The following is a 12108-nucleotide window of genomic DNA, read 5'->3' as shown; positions in this document are numbered from 1 at the left end:
CAAAGGCACGTTTGATGCCACTGCCAAACATACACCTATCCGTAGGAACACACACCCAAGTCTCCGTCCTATCTCATACCACCATGTGTGATGGCTATCTCGCTGCAACTGTGAGGGGCGATGACGATGTGCCAACACCTTAGACGGCCATGAGACTTTCCCTGCAAGCCGGGCCATGCCGGTCCTCTATGGTGAATTTGCCGCTCCGGTCTCAAGCAATGGTAAGCAAGCGCGCCTGCTGGTGAATAATACTCGAATCGATCCCTTACTGCCGCCCTTTTCCGTCCCTCGTTTATGGCGTCGTCACTGAAGTGCAACTTAATACCCAATCTCCCACCAATCCGGAGACACCCCAGCGTTCATCACCCAGTCTGACAACACAAAATGCCCATCGCCATTTCCAAAACGCCAAAGAATGGCATTACAAAGTTTACAAATTGTCGTCTCGTCAAGGGCGACGCCCTCGTGCAAGAGGATATCTGGGTCAGTTCTGTCACGGGCAAGATCATTCGCAGCCAGGCCGCCTTTTTCGATGACCTCTGTCTCCCGGATGAGACCATCAACCTAGATGGCCGCATCGTGTCGGCCGGCATGATTGATTGCCAACTCAACGGCGCTTTTGGTTTCAACTTTTCAACGTTGCTCGAGGATATGACGCAATACGGCAAGAAAGTCCGAGAATTGAACAGGAAACTCGTGGCCACGGGCGTCACGTCCTACGTCCCAACACTCACTAGCCAAAAGCCAGAGCTCTATCAAGGGGTGAGCAGACTAATCCGGAGATGGCCGATCTCAAAGATGCTAAACAGTGATAGGCACTGCCTTATCTTGGAGCATCAGGAGGCTTACAAGCGGCTCATGACGGAGCCGAGTCGCTCGGAGCTCACGTGGAAGGGCCGTTCCTGAATCCCACCAAGAACGGTATTCACAACGTCGACGTTTTGCAGCAAGCAGAGAAGTTTGACGACCTGGTTAAATGCTACGGCGCCGAGAACATTGAGCCCAGCGCCGCCAACGGCGGTGTCATCCCGATCAAGATGATCACGGCGGCGCCAGAACGGGGCAACATGACAAAGATCATTCCCGAGCTGCGGGAAAGGGGCATCATCTACTCCATCGGCCATTCGGAAGCGACATACGAAGACGCGTCGGCCGCAGTAGCCGCGGGCGCCACAATGATTACACATTTATTCAACGCAATGCGCCCTCTCCACCACCGCAACCCCGGTGTCTTTGGAGTCTTGGGGCTTGCCGAGAGCCTGGCGAGGCCGTATTTTGGCATCATATCCGACGGCATCCATCTCCATCCGACGACGATCAAGATTGCGTTCAACGCCCACCCCGATGGCTTCATTTTGGTGACGGACGCAATGCACATGATGGGTCTTGCGGATGGCTCATATCAGTGGACCAATGGGCAGGATGTGAATAACATCATCAAGGTGGGGTCCACGCTGCTGCTGGAGGGTACCAACACAATTGCTGGAAGGTGAGAGATAGAGGATGGTTCTAAACGATGTCTTGCGAGGTAGATGAAACTAACAGCCTATAGTGCCGTCACGCTAATGGAATGCGTAAACAACTTCCTCCGATGGTCCGGTACGGGCATCCCAAAGGCGTTGAAGGCCGTCACTGCGACGCCTGCAGCGATGCTCGGCCTCCAGGGAGTCAAGGGCTCTTTGGAAGACGGGGCGGATGCCGACTTGGTCATTTTCTCCGAAGAAATCAAGGAGGGTGCCACTCAGTTGGTGGTAGACGAAGTTTGGAAGTCTGGCGCGTTGGTGTCTAGCCGAAAGGACGATCAATCGCCGATTACGACATAGACTGACGAACAAGCCGCACGAGTCAAGACTCTTGGGATAGCTATGGAGGATGCATATCGTGAGAGAAGAGCGAAGGGACAGGGTCAAGCCCTACAATAGACTGTATACTCGTAGAACTGCCATCCGAACTTTTTGATGTAGATGGATGCGATAGAGTTTCAAAGATGGCTAGGGCTGGTAGCACTAGAGGAGGCTTCGCTTAGTCCTCACCATAGTCTGGTTAATTCTCAACTAAGGATGGTTGCACAACGTCAGGTTAGATTACGGTAGACGCCGACCTTCGGCCATGAGTTGAAAGATTTCTTAGTCGTGAATGAGATCGGACAGTGCCGTGTCATTTGATTACCTTACCAACCTAAGGTAGTGAGAGAAAGAAGGAGGTGCGTCTGCACAGTAAAAACAGCTGTGTTCCGGGAATCATCGGTCCATCCGTCAGCCCGGAGGCGCATCCTTGACCCCCCCGCATCTTGGTGCCATCACTTTAATCCCCTGCCTCCACAGTGCGATAACAGCCAGCCAATGACGGTACATGGGCGACCTGATAGGGGTGGGTGCATGCGCAGGTGCTCTCCTTCCTTCTTTCTCGCGCTTCGACTCCACGTTCTTTCCAGAAGCCGAGTCTTCGAGGAAACCCTCCGCATCTGCATTTCCCATTGACATTCGTTAGGCTGCCCAGCTCCAAATCTCCTCAAGTCCCGTCACTTATTTGCTCTTGCCTGCGTGTTCGCGGTCACTCCTTCGCTCGATACGGCTCTTTTCTGGAAACTTTCCATTCCGCATTGCTCGACACTGGACCTGTATAGCCAACGTAAAGGCTCTCCCAACAGGCGTAGCGGCGCGCATCGTCGGCACTGCGCTCGCTGCACCAGCCCTACTACCATGCCATGGCTGCGTTCCATCCATTGTCGTCCGGCGCGACGCCCGGCGACGGCATAGATTCTTCCATATTTGACGACTCACTGCTGTAAGTACCCTCGGTCTTTCCGGCACGTAGCGAGGCTGGTGAGACGCAGGAGCGTCAGCTCTCCAGTCGCTAGTGCCTGGTCGCAACCATAAGACGAAAGTCAATTTGGCTGACAACACCCGTTTTGTTCGCTTCCTCTAGAGATACCGTCAATGGCACTTTCCCCACGTTACCCTTCACTCCCAACTACGACTTTCAAGACTTCTCCGCTACGGGCTTCGAAGACCCCTTCGCATACTCGAATCGCCAGTATGAAGCCCCGCCTGCCCCCGAGGATTTCAACCAAGACTCGCCCACGCAGGAGCTGGACAACAAGCTGCTCGGCTTTTCGGCCCCGACGTTGAAGGCGACGCTATTGGACGGGACGGGCCAACATGTAGAACCTAGCATGACTGCCGAGCTCTACGGCATGTTCTTCGTCGCCGAAGACGTCTTTGGCGCCGAGAACAGCGGCAGACCCCTCGAGCTGACGTGCTACCGGCGGAACCTGTGGCAGTGCTCTGGACAGGTAACCATACCGCGACACATCACCCACGTTGTGGACGAGCAAGGCCGGCAAATGCCCATATTCGAGCTGTCCGCCTCGATAACGGCCATCGAGTCCATCGAGGGCAAGGTCACAGAGATCATATCAATACCCTGGAAGAGCGCGCATCCCATAGGCGCAGAGGAACCCAAATCCAACGGTGGACCACCCAATATCGTCCTGGATCTGGCTAACGGGCAAGAGGTGGACGCAAACAAGGTCTCCCTGCCGCTATCTTGGAAGAGGCTGCAGTTCAAGCACGCGACGGCGAACAACGGCAGGAGGAAGGGTCTCCAGCAGCACTACCTCGTGGAAATCAGCCTGCTTGGCAAGCTGCAGTCAGGCGAAGACGTCAAGATCGCCGAAACCCACTCTGGCCCCGTTATCGTAAGAGGTCGCAGCCCGCGAAATTTCGACAGCCGGAAGGACATCCCCCTGACGGGTGGAGATAAGAAGGTTGGCGGGAGGAGCAACAGTGACGCTACTGCTGCGACGCCCCAGAAGGAGAACGGCGGCAACAACGGCATCCCGACGCCGGTACCCAAATATCAACCAGTCGGCAACGTCCAACAACCATCAGAATGGGCGCCGCCGCAAAAATATCGTGAGTCGAGCGGGGGCCAGCCACCAGCGAAGAAGCTCGCCATGTCACCGGGTATCAGTAGACCACCCATACCGGCTTGGTCCTCGGAACCCTCGAGAAGCCTGGGCAGGGCATCGACGTCCATTTCGGCGCCGCGCGGTGCCATTTCCGGCCCAATAAACCTATCCCTTTCAGAAGACGAGAGGAGTCCTAATAGGTCGAACTCGGATGTGCAGAGCCCGCAGTTCACCAAATCTATGGCGGCTGCCGGTCATAACCCGAGCCAGAGCCCCAAGGAAGAGGATGATCTTCTCTATGAGTACTTCCCACTTAGTGTGGACGACTGGTAAGGGCTTACCGACGTCAAAATCTACCGTAGCTGTGAAGGTGCTAACGAGTCACAGGATGCCGCCAGTCGAGGCAATATATCGTCCTCACGTCGTGCATCATACCATCGTACCGCCAGAGATCAAGGCACAGCAACTCCGGAGCAAGGCAAAGAGATATTTCACTGCCGAATCTTAGATTCATATTTGGTGGGATATTGATACGAATTGACGAAGCCACATCTTGATTGTTGTTTTTCTTCTTCTTTTTTGGTTACTCATAATGGTTGTATACTATACGGTAATTATCATATCTGCTTGCTGCTGAATTGCAAAGACAGAGAGTCACAAATTAGGGACGAGAGATGGAGGCCAAGCGGGAAATTAGGTCTGTTGCGGTTATACCCGAGTTGTAGGTGATGAAGAAACTCAAAGACAAGAAAAATGACCATAATCTAGCTCGACTCCTCCTGTTTGAGGTCGAGTTCTCACCTGACATTTGCAAACCGTTCGCCGCAGTGCATGCAGGACGGTCCTTGGCGCATCCCATGACCGAAAGGACGTAATGCTGTAAGTTACCTCACTCTCTGAGGTGCGCTTTAACAAGATATATTTTATATTTTATATACTTTTTTTTATATTTTTCTTTGTCTTATCTACACGGCGAGCCCCTGCTCTACCTCTTTACGCGTCATCCAACCAAAAAGCTGGACGCAATCCCCGATTCAGGGGTATGTATGTTCTTGCAAATATCCTTTTTAAATACCGCCAAATCATAAATCTTTAGTCTCATAAGTCCTCTCCCATTTATTTTGCCATGGTTCTACTATGCTACATTCTGTTTAGGCCTCTCTTTTCAAACCATTGCAATGCGTCTTTCAACAAACATTTCGCGTCTAGCGAGTGACTGGAAAAAGGGACAATGGTTTCAATATGCTTACAATTCCAACGTGAAGAAAGGAAAAAAAAATTTCATGTCTCTCGTCTTTCAAGCACCGACAGCATTGACCCGTGACATCATCTGCTGCTCCGGGTTTGGCGTCAGACGCCGCGCGAGTGCCGGCTCAGGGATGCGGGAGGCCATGCGATCGGGCACCAGCTCCGGGGTGGCCGATCTGCTGATGGATGTCTGCTGCTGCTGCTCGGGATTCGGTGTCAGGCGTCCCGCGAGAGCAGGCTGCTCCGGGATCCGGTTGGCCATCCTGTCGGTGACGAGATCTGGCGTGACGGCACGGAGCTGCTGCTCCGAGGGAGACTTTGTGCGGGAGGACATGCTCTCGAAAACGAGCTCAATATCGGGCGACGTCGAGCGGAGGGGGTACTCTGTCGCCGGGGAGGCGCGGAGCAACCGCGATGTGGTGGGTTGCGGGTGCAGGATCGTCGGGGTGTCGACCTCGTGGAGGCGGGTTACGGGGATGGGTGGGGGGCTCGGTCCCGTGCGGATCTTGGAAGGGAGGATCTGTTCGAAGCCTTGTTCTTTTGCGACTTTTTCGATGCTCTTGAAGTACTGTTGCTTTTGTGTTAGCCTTTTGATTTGGTTCGGTTTGGTTTGGCGTGCTGGCTAAGAGAGAGGGGGTTTTACCTTGACCGTCTTGACCTGCAGTTCGAGTGTCGCGTCTTCATCCACGACGATCATCGGGTGCGGGTGCAGCTGGAGGCTGGACAGCGTCCACATGTGGTTGACCCCCTGCTCGATGCATCGCTGCAGCGCGAGCGCCTTCTTAGCGCCGAGGATGATGGCGACGACTTCGCGGGCCTCGAGGACGGTCTGGACGCCGACCGTCAAGGCGAGCTTCGGGACCTGGTTGACATCGTTGTTGAAGAAGCGCGAGTTGGCGAGGATGGTGTCGTAGGCGAGTGTCTTAACGCGGGTGCGGGAGGCGAGGCTGGAGCCGGGTTCGTTGAAGGCGATGTGGCCGTCCTCGCCAATACCGGCGAGGAAGAGGTCGATGCCGCCGACGGCTTTGATTTTAGCCTCGTAGGCGACGCACTCGGATTCCAGGTTTGGGTTTAGGCCGTTGAGGATGTTGACGTTTTGGGGGTGGATGTTTACGTGGGAGAAGAGGTGCTTCCACATGAAGGAGTGGTATGATTCTGGGTGGTCGCGCGGGATGCCGACGTATTCGTCCTGGACGTTGATGTTAGAACAGTTCCATGTAGTAGAGTGTTTCCGAGAGGAGTTTACGTACCATGTTGAAGGTGATGACATTTTCAAAGGAGATCTACGGGTGTACAGTGTCAGCCACGAACGTGAGGGAGTGAGAGAGATAGAGAGGGAGAGTATCACGGTCCTACCTCTCCAGCCTTGTACTTTTGAACAAGGATCTTGTATACGCCAAGAGGGCTGCTTCCCGTCGGCAGGCCGAGAACGAAGGGATGCGCCGGGGTAGGGTTGAAGTGCTTGATCCGGTCGACGACGTAGTTGGCTACGTAGGCACTGGCGGCCTCGGCATCGTCGCGGATGATGAGCCTCATCGTGGGGATGGATTTATACGAATGTGGAACGGTGCGGGTTTACAACGATACGATACGATACGAGCAAGGTAGGGTAGGTAAGATACAAGGGTAGATGAAGTCAGATTTGCAGGTATTTTCAACTTCGTTTTGGAGGACGGAGGGTAAGGTAGGGCGAGCACGGCGTGGGCAAAGATGAAAGGTGCCTTTGCTTATGAGGGAGCAACTACATCAGGTGGCCAGGCAAAGTTTTGCGGCTCTCTGCCCTTCTTCCGACCCCCTCTTTCTCGAGGGGTTCCCCCGTCCCCCGTCGCAAAAGCCTGACATCACAGACTTACGGCAACAGCCCCAAAGTCTGCTGAAGATTTTCTCCCGTTGTGGTGGAGGGGGATGGAACGTCACTGCTATCGGCAGTGTTTGAGGAGCAGAGTCCCACCACAACCGGCCCGGGGGGGGCATAAATACATCATCAACGTTGCCCAGTCGCAGGTTTTACCGGCCGAGTCACATGGGGGGGATCCCACAGGTATTGGATGTCGAAGCGCTCCGATTCAGACACAGCGGAGTAGTGTACGAATAGGTGGTGGCTTGATATGATTATCAGCGGCTCTCTGCGAATGAGAAACGGGCTGAAGAGCAGGAACAGCAGCTAATTTGCTGCAGACCTTTCTCAGATAGCACATCGTCATCCACGATTTAGACTCGAGTTGAGCCGGCTTCCCCGGGTTTGCCGGGCAAGGGTCGGCCATGTTTCTGTCCCTAGGCGGGGCGGTGATGGTGGTGTTGAGGGAGCCATGTGGCCGGGTCGATGACCCAGCATGGGGCCCAAGCTTAGAAACAGCTTCTGGAACTTTTACTGTGTGGAGGTTTCGATATCACGGGGTGGCGAAGATGGTTGTTTGTCGTCGATACACGGCGGCGCGCGGCGAATGGGCCACCACGTCCGTGAGCTCGGGTCCCTTGGCTTTTTTTTTTTTTTTTGGCGACCTGGCGGCTGACGGTAGATTGCATGTCACTGCTGCCAGCACAGGGGGTGGGGGTAGCCTAGAGGATGCTGTGCTTTGCATGCAACTGATGCGCGGGGACTGAAGCGAGCGATCTAACGTAACGGGCATGGTTGCCGCCGACCGGCTACTTGACGTAGATTCTCCATATAAAGGGACGGATACATATTGGATGGACCTCTCGTGCGATATTGCAAGTGGTTTGAATTTTGAAGGGCAGAAGCTGCTCAGTTGTTTGTCAGTCATGTACGGATACCTTACCAGATTGCTATGGGACGTGGTGCTGTGGTGCTGCAGATTGGATGAGACAAGAGAGTAGAGGGGTAGAGGCAACCATGCAGGGCCGCCGTCGGAGAACGTGTCAATGCAACAGCGTGGAGGGTATCGTCAAATATGGATGGAAAGCTTCATGGTCCCCTCACTCCTACCTTAGGTAAGGTGGTGTATCCGTATTCCGTACCTGGTGTCGGTTGTTGCATGTAACTTTAGTAGTGGGTCTTAACAATTTAGACAGAGTGGGGGATCGACCCTGCTTCCTTCCTGCTGTTCCTTCCTGCGTGGGACTTTGGCTCCGAAAGCGCAAGAGTCGAAGGCGGCAGGAGTCAGGCCTCAGGACTTTCCGACTCATGACTGCTAGGTTGCCGGTCCCTTTCCGTTTTCATCTGATTTGGTCAGCCACGCTGCCACATACACTCACAGCTTTGACGACTATCAAAGGCAACGTTACAACTGGAGGGGCAATTCCGTCCTCCATCACTCCATTGCACTTTCAACCTTCAACAAGCTCAACCACAATTGTCAGACAGTGCCCGTCGCGTTCAGCAAGTGGCTCCAGGGCAGTTCAAGCCCGGTTCAGAGTCCCTTGAGCTCCGAATACTGGCTGACCAAGGCGTCTTCCAGCATATCCCCCATGTTTTGGTGGCGCTCACCAATACCAACTCACCCTCTCCTGACTTTCCTGACTTGCTTCTATTCAATTGCCACTTGTGGCTGTTGTCTTCTGCTCCCGGTGTACCTCTGGGCTGTTCTCTAGGCTCTGAGAGGTCTCGCTTTTCCCCTGCTGTATTCGTCCATTGTTGCATGCGCTCAACTCCCGTCTTTGGGGCAAATTGAGGTTTCATTCCTCTCACTCTCTCTCTCTCTCTCTCTCTCTCACACACACACACACACTCTCTCTATTGTCTTTCTCTCTCTGCCCCCTGCAATCCCAAGAACCTAAGGTAGGTACTCAACCAACTGTGAGACAACGCGGACGCTTCCCCCCCTCCCACCCGTCCATCAACACGAGCTTTCCGCCCCCAAGTAATGGAAGTGGGTTGGAGCATCGAGCCTGGACTGAACTAGACCACATGAACCTGGCCTTGGGATTACCGCGTATCGCCCCATCGCCTGTGCGACGTTGAAGAAGAGAGAACCTTCGGTCGTTCCCGCTTCTCACCTTGCCCACTACCTTGCCTCTCCTCATCCAAGACACCGACCTTCTGTTCAGTGACCCATTGGCTCCTGGGTGGTGTCGCCATCGCCCTTCTCTTTCTCCCGTCTACCCCTGCCCACTTTGTTGTTGTTCTTCTTCCCACTGCCGTCTTGTTGGATACGACGTCTCTAGCCTCCAACCGCCAACCCGAGCAGTAGAACGAGGGGGGGCAGGTTCCATTCTGTTATTCTGCCTCCGTGCGTCAGTCACCCTCTCGGCTTGTACCTGTCGATCCGCTACCAGTCCGTCCGCCGTCCGCCGTGGAGTTCGTTTAAACGTCGTCTAGACGTCTTTGCAACCCTCCACTACCTCACTCTTTCTCGCTCTCCCTCACCCTCGCCCTCACCATCTCTCTCATTCACCTGAACGGCCTGTCTCCGGGGGACATGGCTCGTGCCCAATTCCGTTTATTTACAATCCGATATCTCATCAGCTAGATGACACCGGCACCGACTGCAATTCCCTGATTTGAAAAAGAAAAAAAGTCTCCTAATGTCATGCAGTCATATTCTCCTCCTACCATGGCCACTTTTCCCAAATCTTTCTTGGCCGCTGTCGTCAAGCAGCTGCTCCGGGGCAAGTCCTTGATACAAGCCCTCCTGGCTCACTGGCTCACACCCCAGACCGTCTCGGGAAAACCAACAGAGTCGGCGGTGGAATGCAGCAAATCTGGGACGACGACTCCCTCAGCGCTAACCATCGAGGAATATCTCAAGGAGGCGGAGCATCTACTCCTGGGCCCCCTACTCGACGATGGACTGCTCGAGCTATCCAACGCCTTGAAGGCACAATTCAGAGACAAGTTGCAGACGAGTATGGCCTGCATGCTCCCCTCATACAATCATCAGCTTCCCGGCGGGCACGAAGTCGGTCAGTATCTGGCGGTGGATGTGGGGGGATCGACACTGCGAATTGCACTGGTTGAATTGCGGGGTCGTAACGCCGTGGGCCAGGAGAGCGAGATTGTACGGATGAGTTCATTCAAAATCGACAATGACATCAGGAACTTGGAGGGCATGGCCTTCTTTGACTGGATGGCCGAGAGGATTTTGGACATGGTGTCACAGGACGGACAGGATCCTTCACGATCTATGCCCATGGCCCTGGCATGGAGCTTTCCCATCGAGTAAGTCCTCCTTGTGCAAACTTTGAACGGTTGGATCGGCGAGACTGAGTGTTACAAAGGCAAACATCGTTAAAAGGCGGCCGTATCCACGGCATGGGCAAGGGCTTCCTCGCTGCCGAGGGCCTTACGGGCCAGGACCTTGGTGAGGTCATCGAGTCCGCCTGCACGGCCAGGGGCATGAACGCCCGACTACACGTCATCCTCAACGACGGCGGCGCCACGCTGCTCTCCCAGGCGTACATCCACCCGGCCACGCGTTTCGGCCTCATCCTCGGCACAGGCGTGAACATTGCCGCCTACCTCCCCGTGTCCCTGATTGGGAAACCAAAGTTTGGTAATCGTCCCCGGGAGTGGTGGTGCGAGGCGCGCGACGTCATCGTCAACACGGAGCTTGGCATGTTCGGTCAGGATGTCCTCAGCGTCACCCGCTGGGACGGGTTGTTGAAGCAGGGCCACCCGAGACCGGATTTCCAGCCCCTGGAGCAGATGGTCAGCGGGTATTATCTGGGCGAAGTGGTGAGATTCGCTTTGATCGAAGCGATTCAGACAACGGGGCTGTTTGGGGGCGTGGTGCCCAAGTCGCTTGATGAGCCATACTCTTTAAAATCCGAGACAATATCTGCCATTGAAGGGTACTTTGCTTTTTCCCAGATAACCAACTGTAAAAAAAATTCCACTCTGCTAACCATTTTTAACAGTGATACGTCGCCTTTATCTAGATCCTCCATCGACCTCTTCATCTCGCAACATCCATCGTCTCACACGCCGTCAACGTCAGATCTCTCCGCCCTCCGCAGCCTAGCATCCTTCGTATCGAGGAGGTCGGCGGCCATTATCGCGGCATGCCTACACGCCGTATGGTCCATGCGTCTCGAGTCGCTCGGTGAAGAAAAAGAAAAGAGGCAGATGATGAAGCGGGAGCCGGGGGAGGAGCAGCAGGAGGAGGATGCGGAGTTTTCCCAGAGGATAGAAAAGGAAACGGGCCTGGTGCGGACAATGGTCGCGTACAACGGCAGCGTAATCGAGTGCTACCCGGGCTACCTTGCAATGTGCCAGGGCTACGTGGACGCGCTGGTCAACGGGGACGACCGGAGCAGGAGTCTCGAGCTCGTTCCGGCAAAGGAGAGCTCATTGTTGGGAGCTGGAGTCGCTCTGGCGAGAGCTTGTGATGAGACTTCGGCGTGAAAAGGTGGCCGCGCCACACCATGGGGGTGAGTTGGACTGGGAGAAGGCAAAGATGGGTTGCGCTTTTTTGCATAAATTCTGACAGCGCGCGCGCATGCATGGCAAGGAGTAAAAGTGTGGTGTTCAACTGTATATAATTTATAAAGCGTTTGTCCCAATCCAGCAAGGCCGGCGGGCGCCGTCAAATTCTCTTGGTATTGAATTTTGGGGGGGGGGGGGGGGGGGGGGAACCTTTCCTTTCTCCCCCCTTCCCCCCCCCCTGGCCACCACCATTTAAAAAAGCCCGTTTTTTTCCCCCCCCAAAAAAACAGACCCCAACCCCCCCCCAATACCCCGCCTCAAAAATACACACCACTCCTCTCTTCTCCCCCCCCCGCCACCCCCCCCCTCTCACCCCCCCCCCCCCGCCCCCCTCCCGCCCAACGACAACACATTTCAGAAAGCCCGGGTTTTCCTCACAGCAAGATGCACGGTACCAGAACGCGCCTCCTTCGTCATCATCAAGAATGCCCTCCACCGTGCGCGTCTTCCGCCCTGACCGACCCTCTCGTTTCACCACCCGCGGCTCAGCGCCGCCTCCGTTTCCTTCCGAATTGTCCTCTTGCTCTGCCCCCGCCTCCTCCTCTTCTTCTTCCCGACGGCG

At 54.9% G+C, this 12108-nt stretch overlaps 4 protein-coding genes across 4 annotated transcripts; 3 read left to right on the top strand and 1 right to left on the bottom strand.

The window, feature by feature from the left end:
* Nucleotides 1-384: 384 nt before the first annotated feature.
* CORC01_13381 (N-acetylglucosamine-6-phosphate deacetylase) lies at nucleotides 385-1823 on the top strand (the record flags this gene model as incomplete). The annotated part of the gene is made up of 3 exons (XM_022624998.1): nucleotides 385-762; nucleotides 816-1489; nucleotides 1553-1823. 3 exons carry the CDS (start codon nucleotides 385-387, stop codon nucleotides 1821-1823), a joined length of 1323 nt encoding a protein of 440 aa, XP_022468481.1.
* Nucleotides 1824-2707: 884 nt separating this feature from the next.
* On the top strand, nucleotides 2708-4421 carry CORC01_13380 (NDT80/PhoG like DNA-binding family protein; the record flags this gene model as incomplete). Its single annotated transcript, XM_022624997.1, has 3 exons — nucleotides 2708-2787; nucleotides 2929-4242; nucleotides 4301-4421. The coding sequence occupies 3 exons, from the start codon at nucleotides 2708-2710 to the stop codon at nucleotides 4419-4421; spliced, it is 1515 nt and encodes a 504-aa protein (XP_022468480.1).
* A 789-nt stretch (nucleotides 4422-5210) lies between these two features.
* CORC01_13379 (glucosamine-6-phosphate isomerase) lies at nucleotides 5211-6697 on the bottom strand (the record flags this gene model as incomplete). Its single annotated transcript, XM_022624996.1, has 4 exons — nucleotides 5211-5729; nucleotides 5805-6350; nucleotides 6412-6444; nucleotides 6518-6697. 4 exons carry the CDS (start codon nucleotides 6695-6697, stop codon nucleotides 5211-5213), a joined length of 1278 nt encoding a protein of 425 aa, XP_022468479.1.
* Nucleotides 6698-9651: 2954 nt separating this feature from the next.
* CORC01_13378 (hexokinase) lies at nucleotides 9652-11465 on the top strand (the record flags this gene model as incomplete). The annotated part of the gene is made up of 3 exons (XM_022624995.1): nucleotides 9652-10280; nucleotides 10340-10912; nucleotides 11000-11465. 3 exons carry the CDS (start codon nucleotides 9652-9654, stop codon nucleotides 11463-11465), a joined length of 1668 nt encoding a protein of 555 aa, XP_022468478.1.
* Between the last annotated feature and the right edge of the window lie 643 nt (nucleotides 11466-12108).

Source organism: Colletotrichum orchidophilum (assembly GCF_001831195.1).
Source record: "Colletotrichum orchidophilum strain IMI 309357 chromosome Unknown Scaffold_190.1, whole genome shotgun sequence".
Taxonomy (NCBI): domain Eukaryota; kingdom Fungi; phylum Ascomycota; class Sordariomycetes; order Glomerellales; family Glomerellaceae; genus Colletotrichum; species Colletotrichum orchidophilum.
The sequence above is the reverse complement of the archived record's forward strand: the minus strand, read 5'-3'. Positions and strand labels throughout refer to the sequence as shown.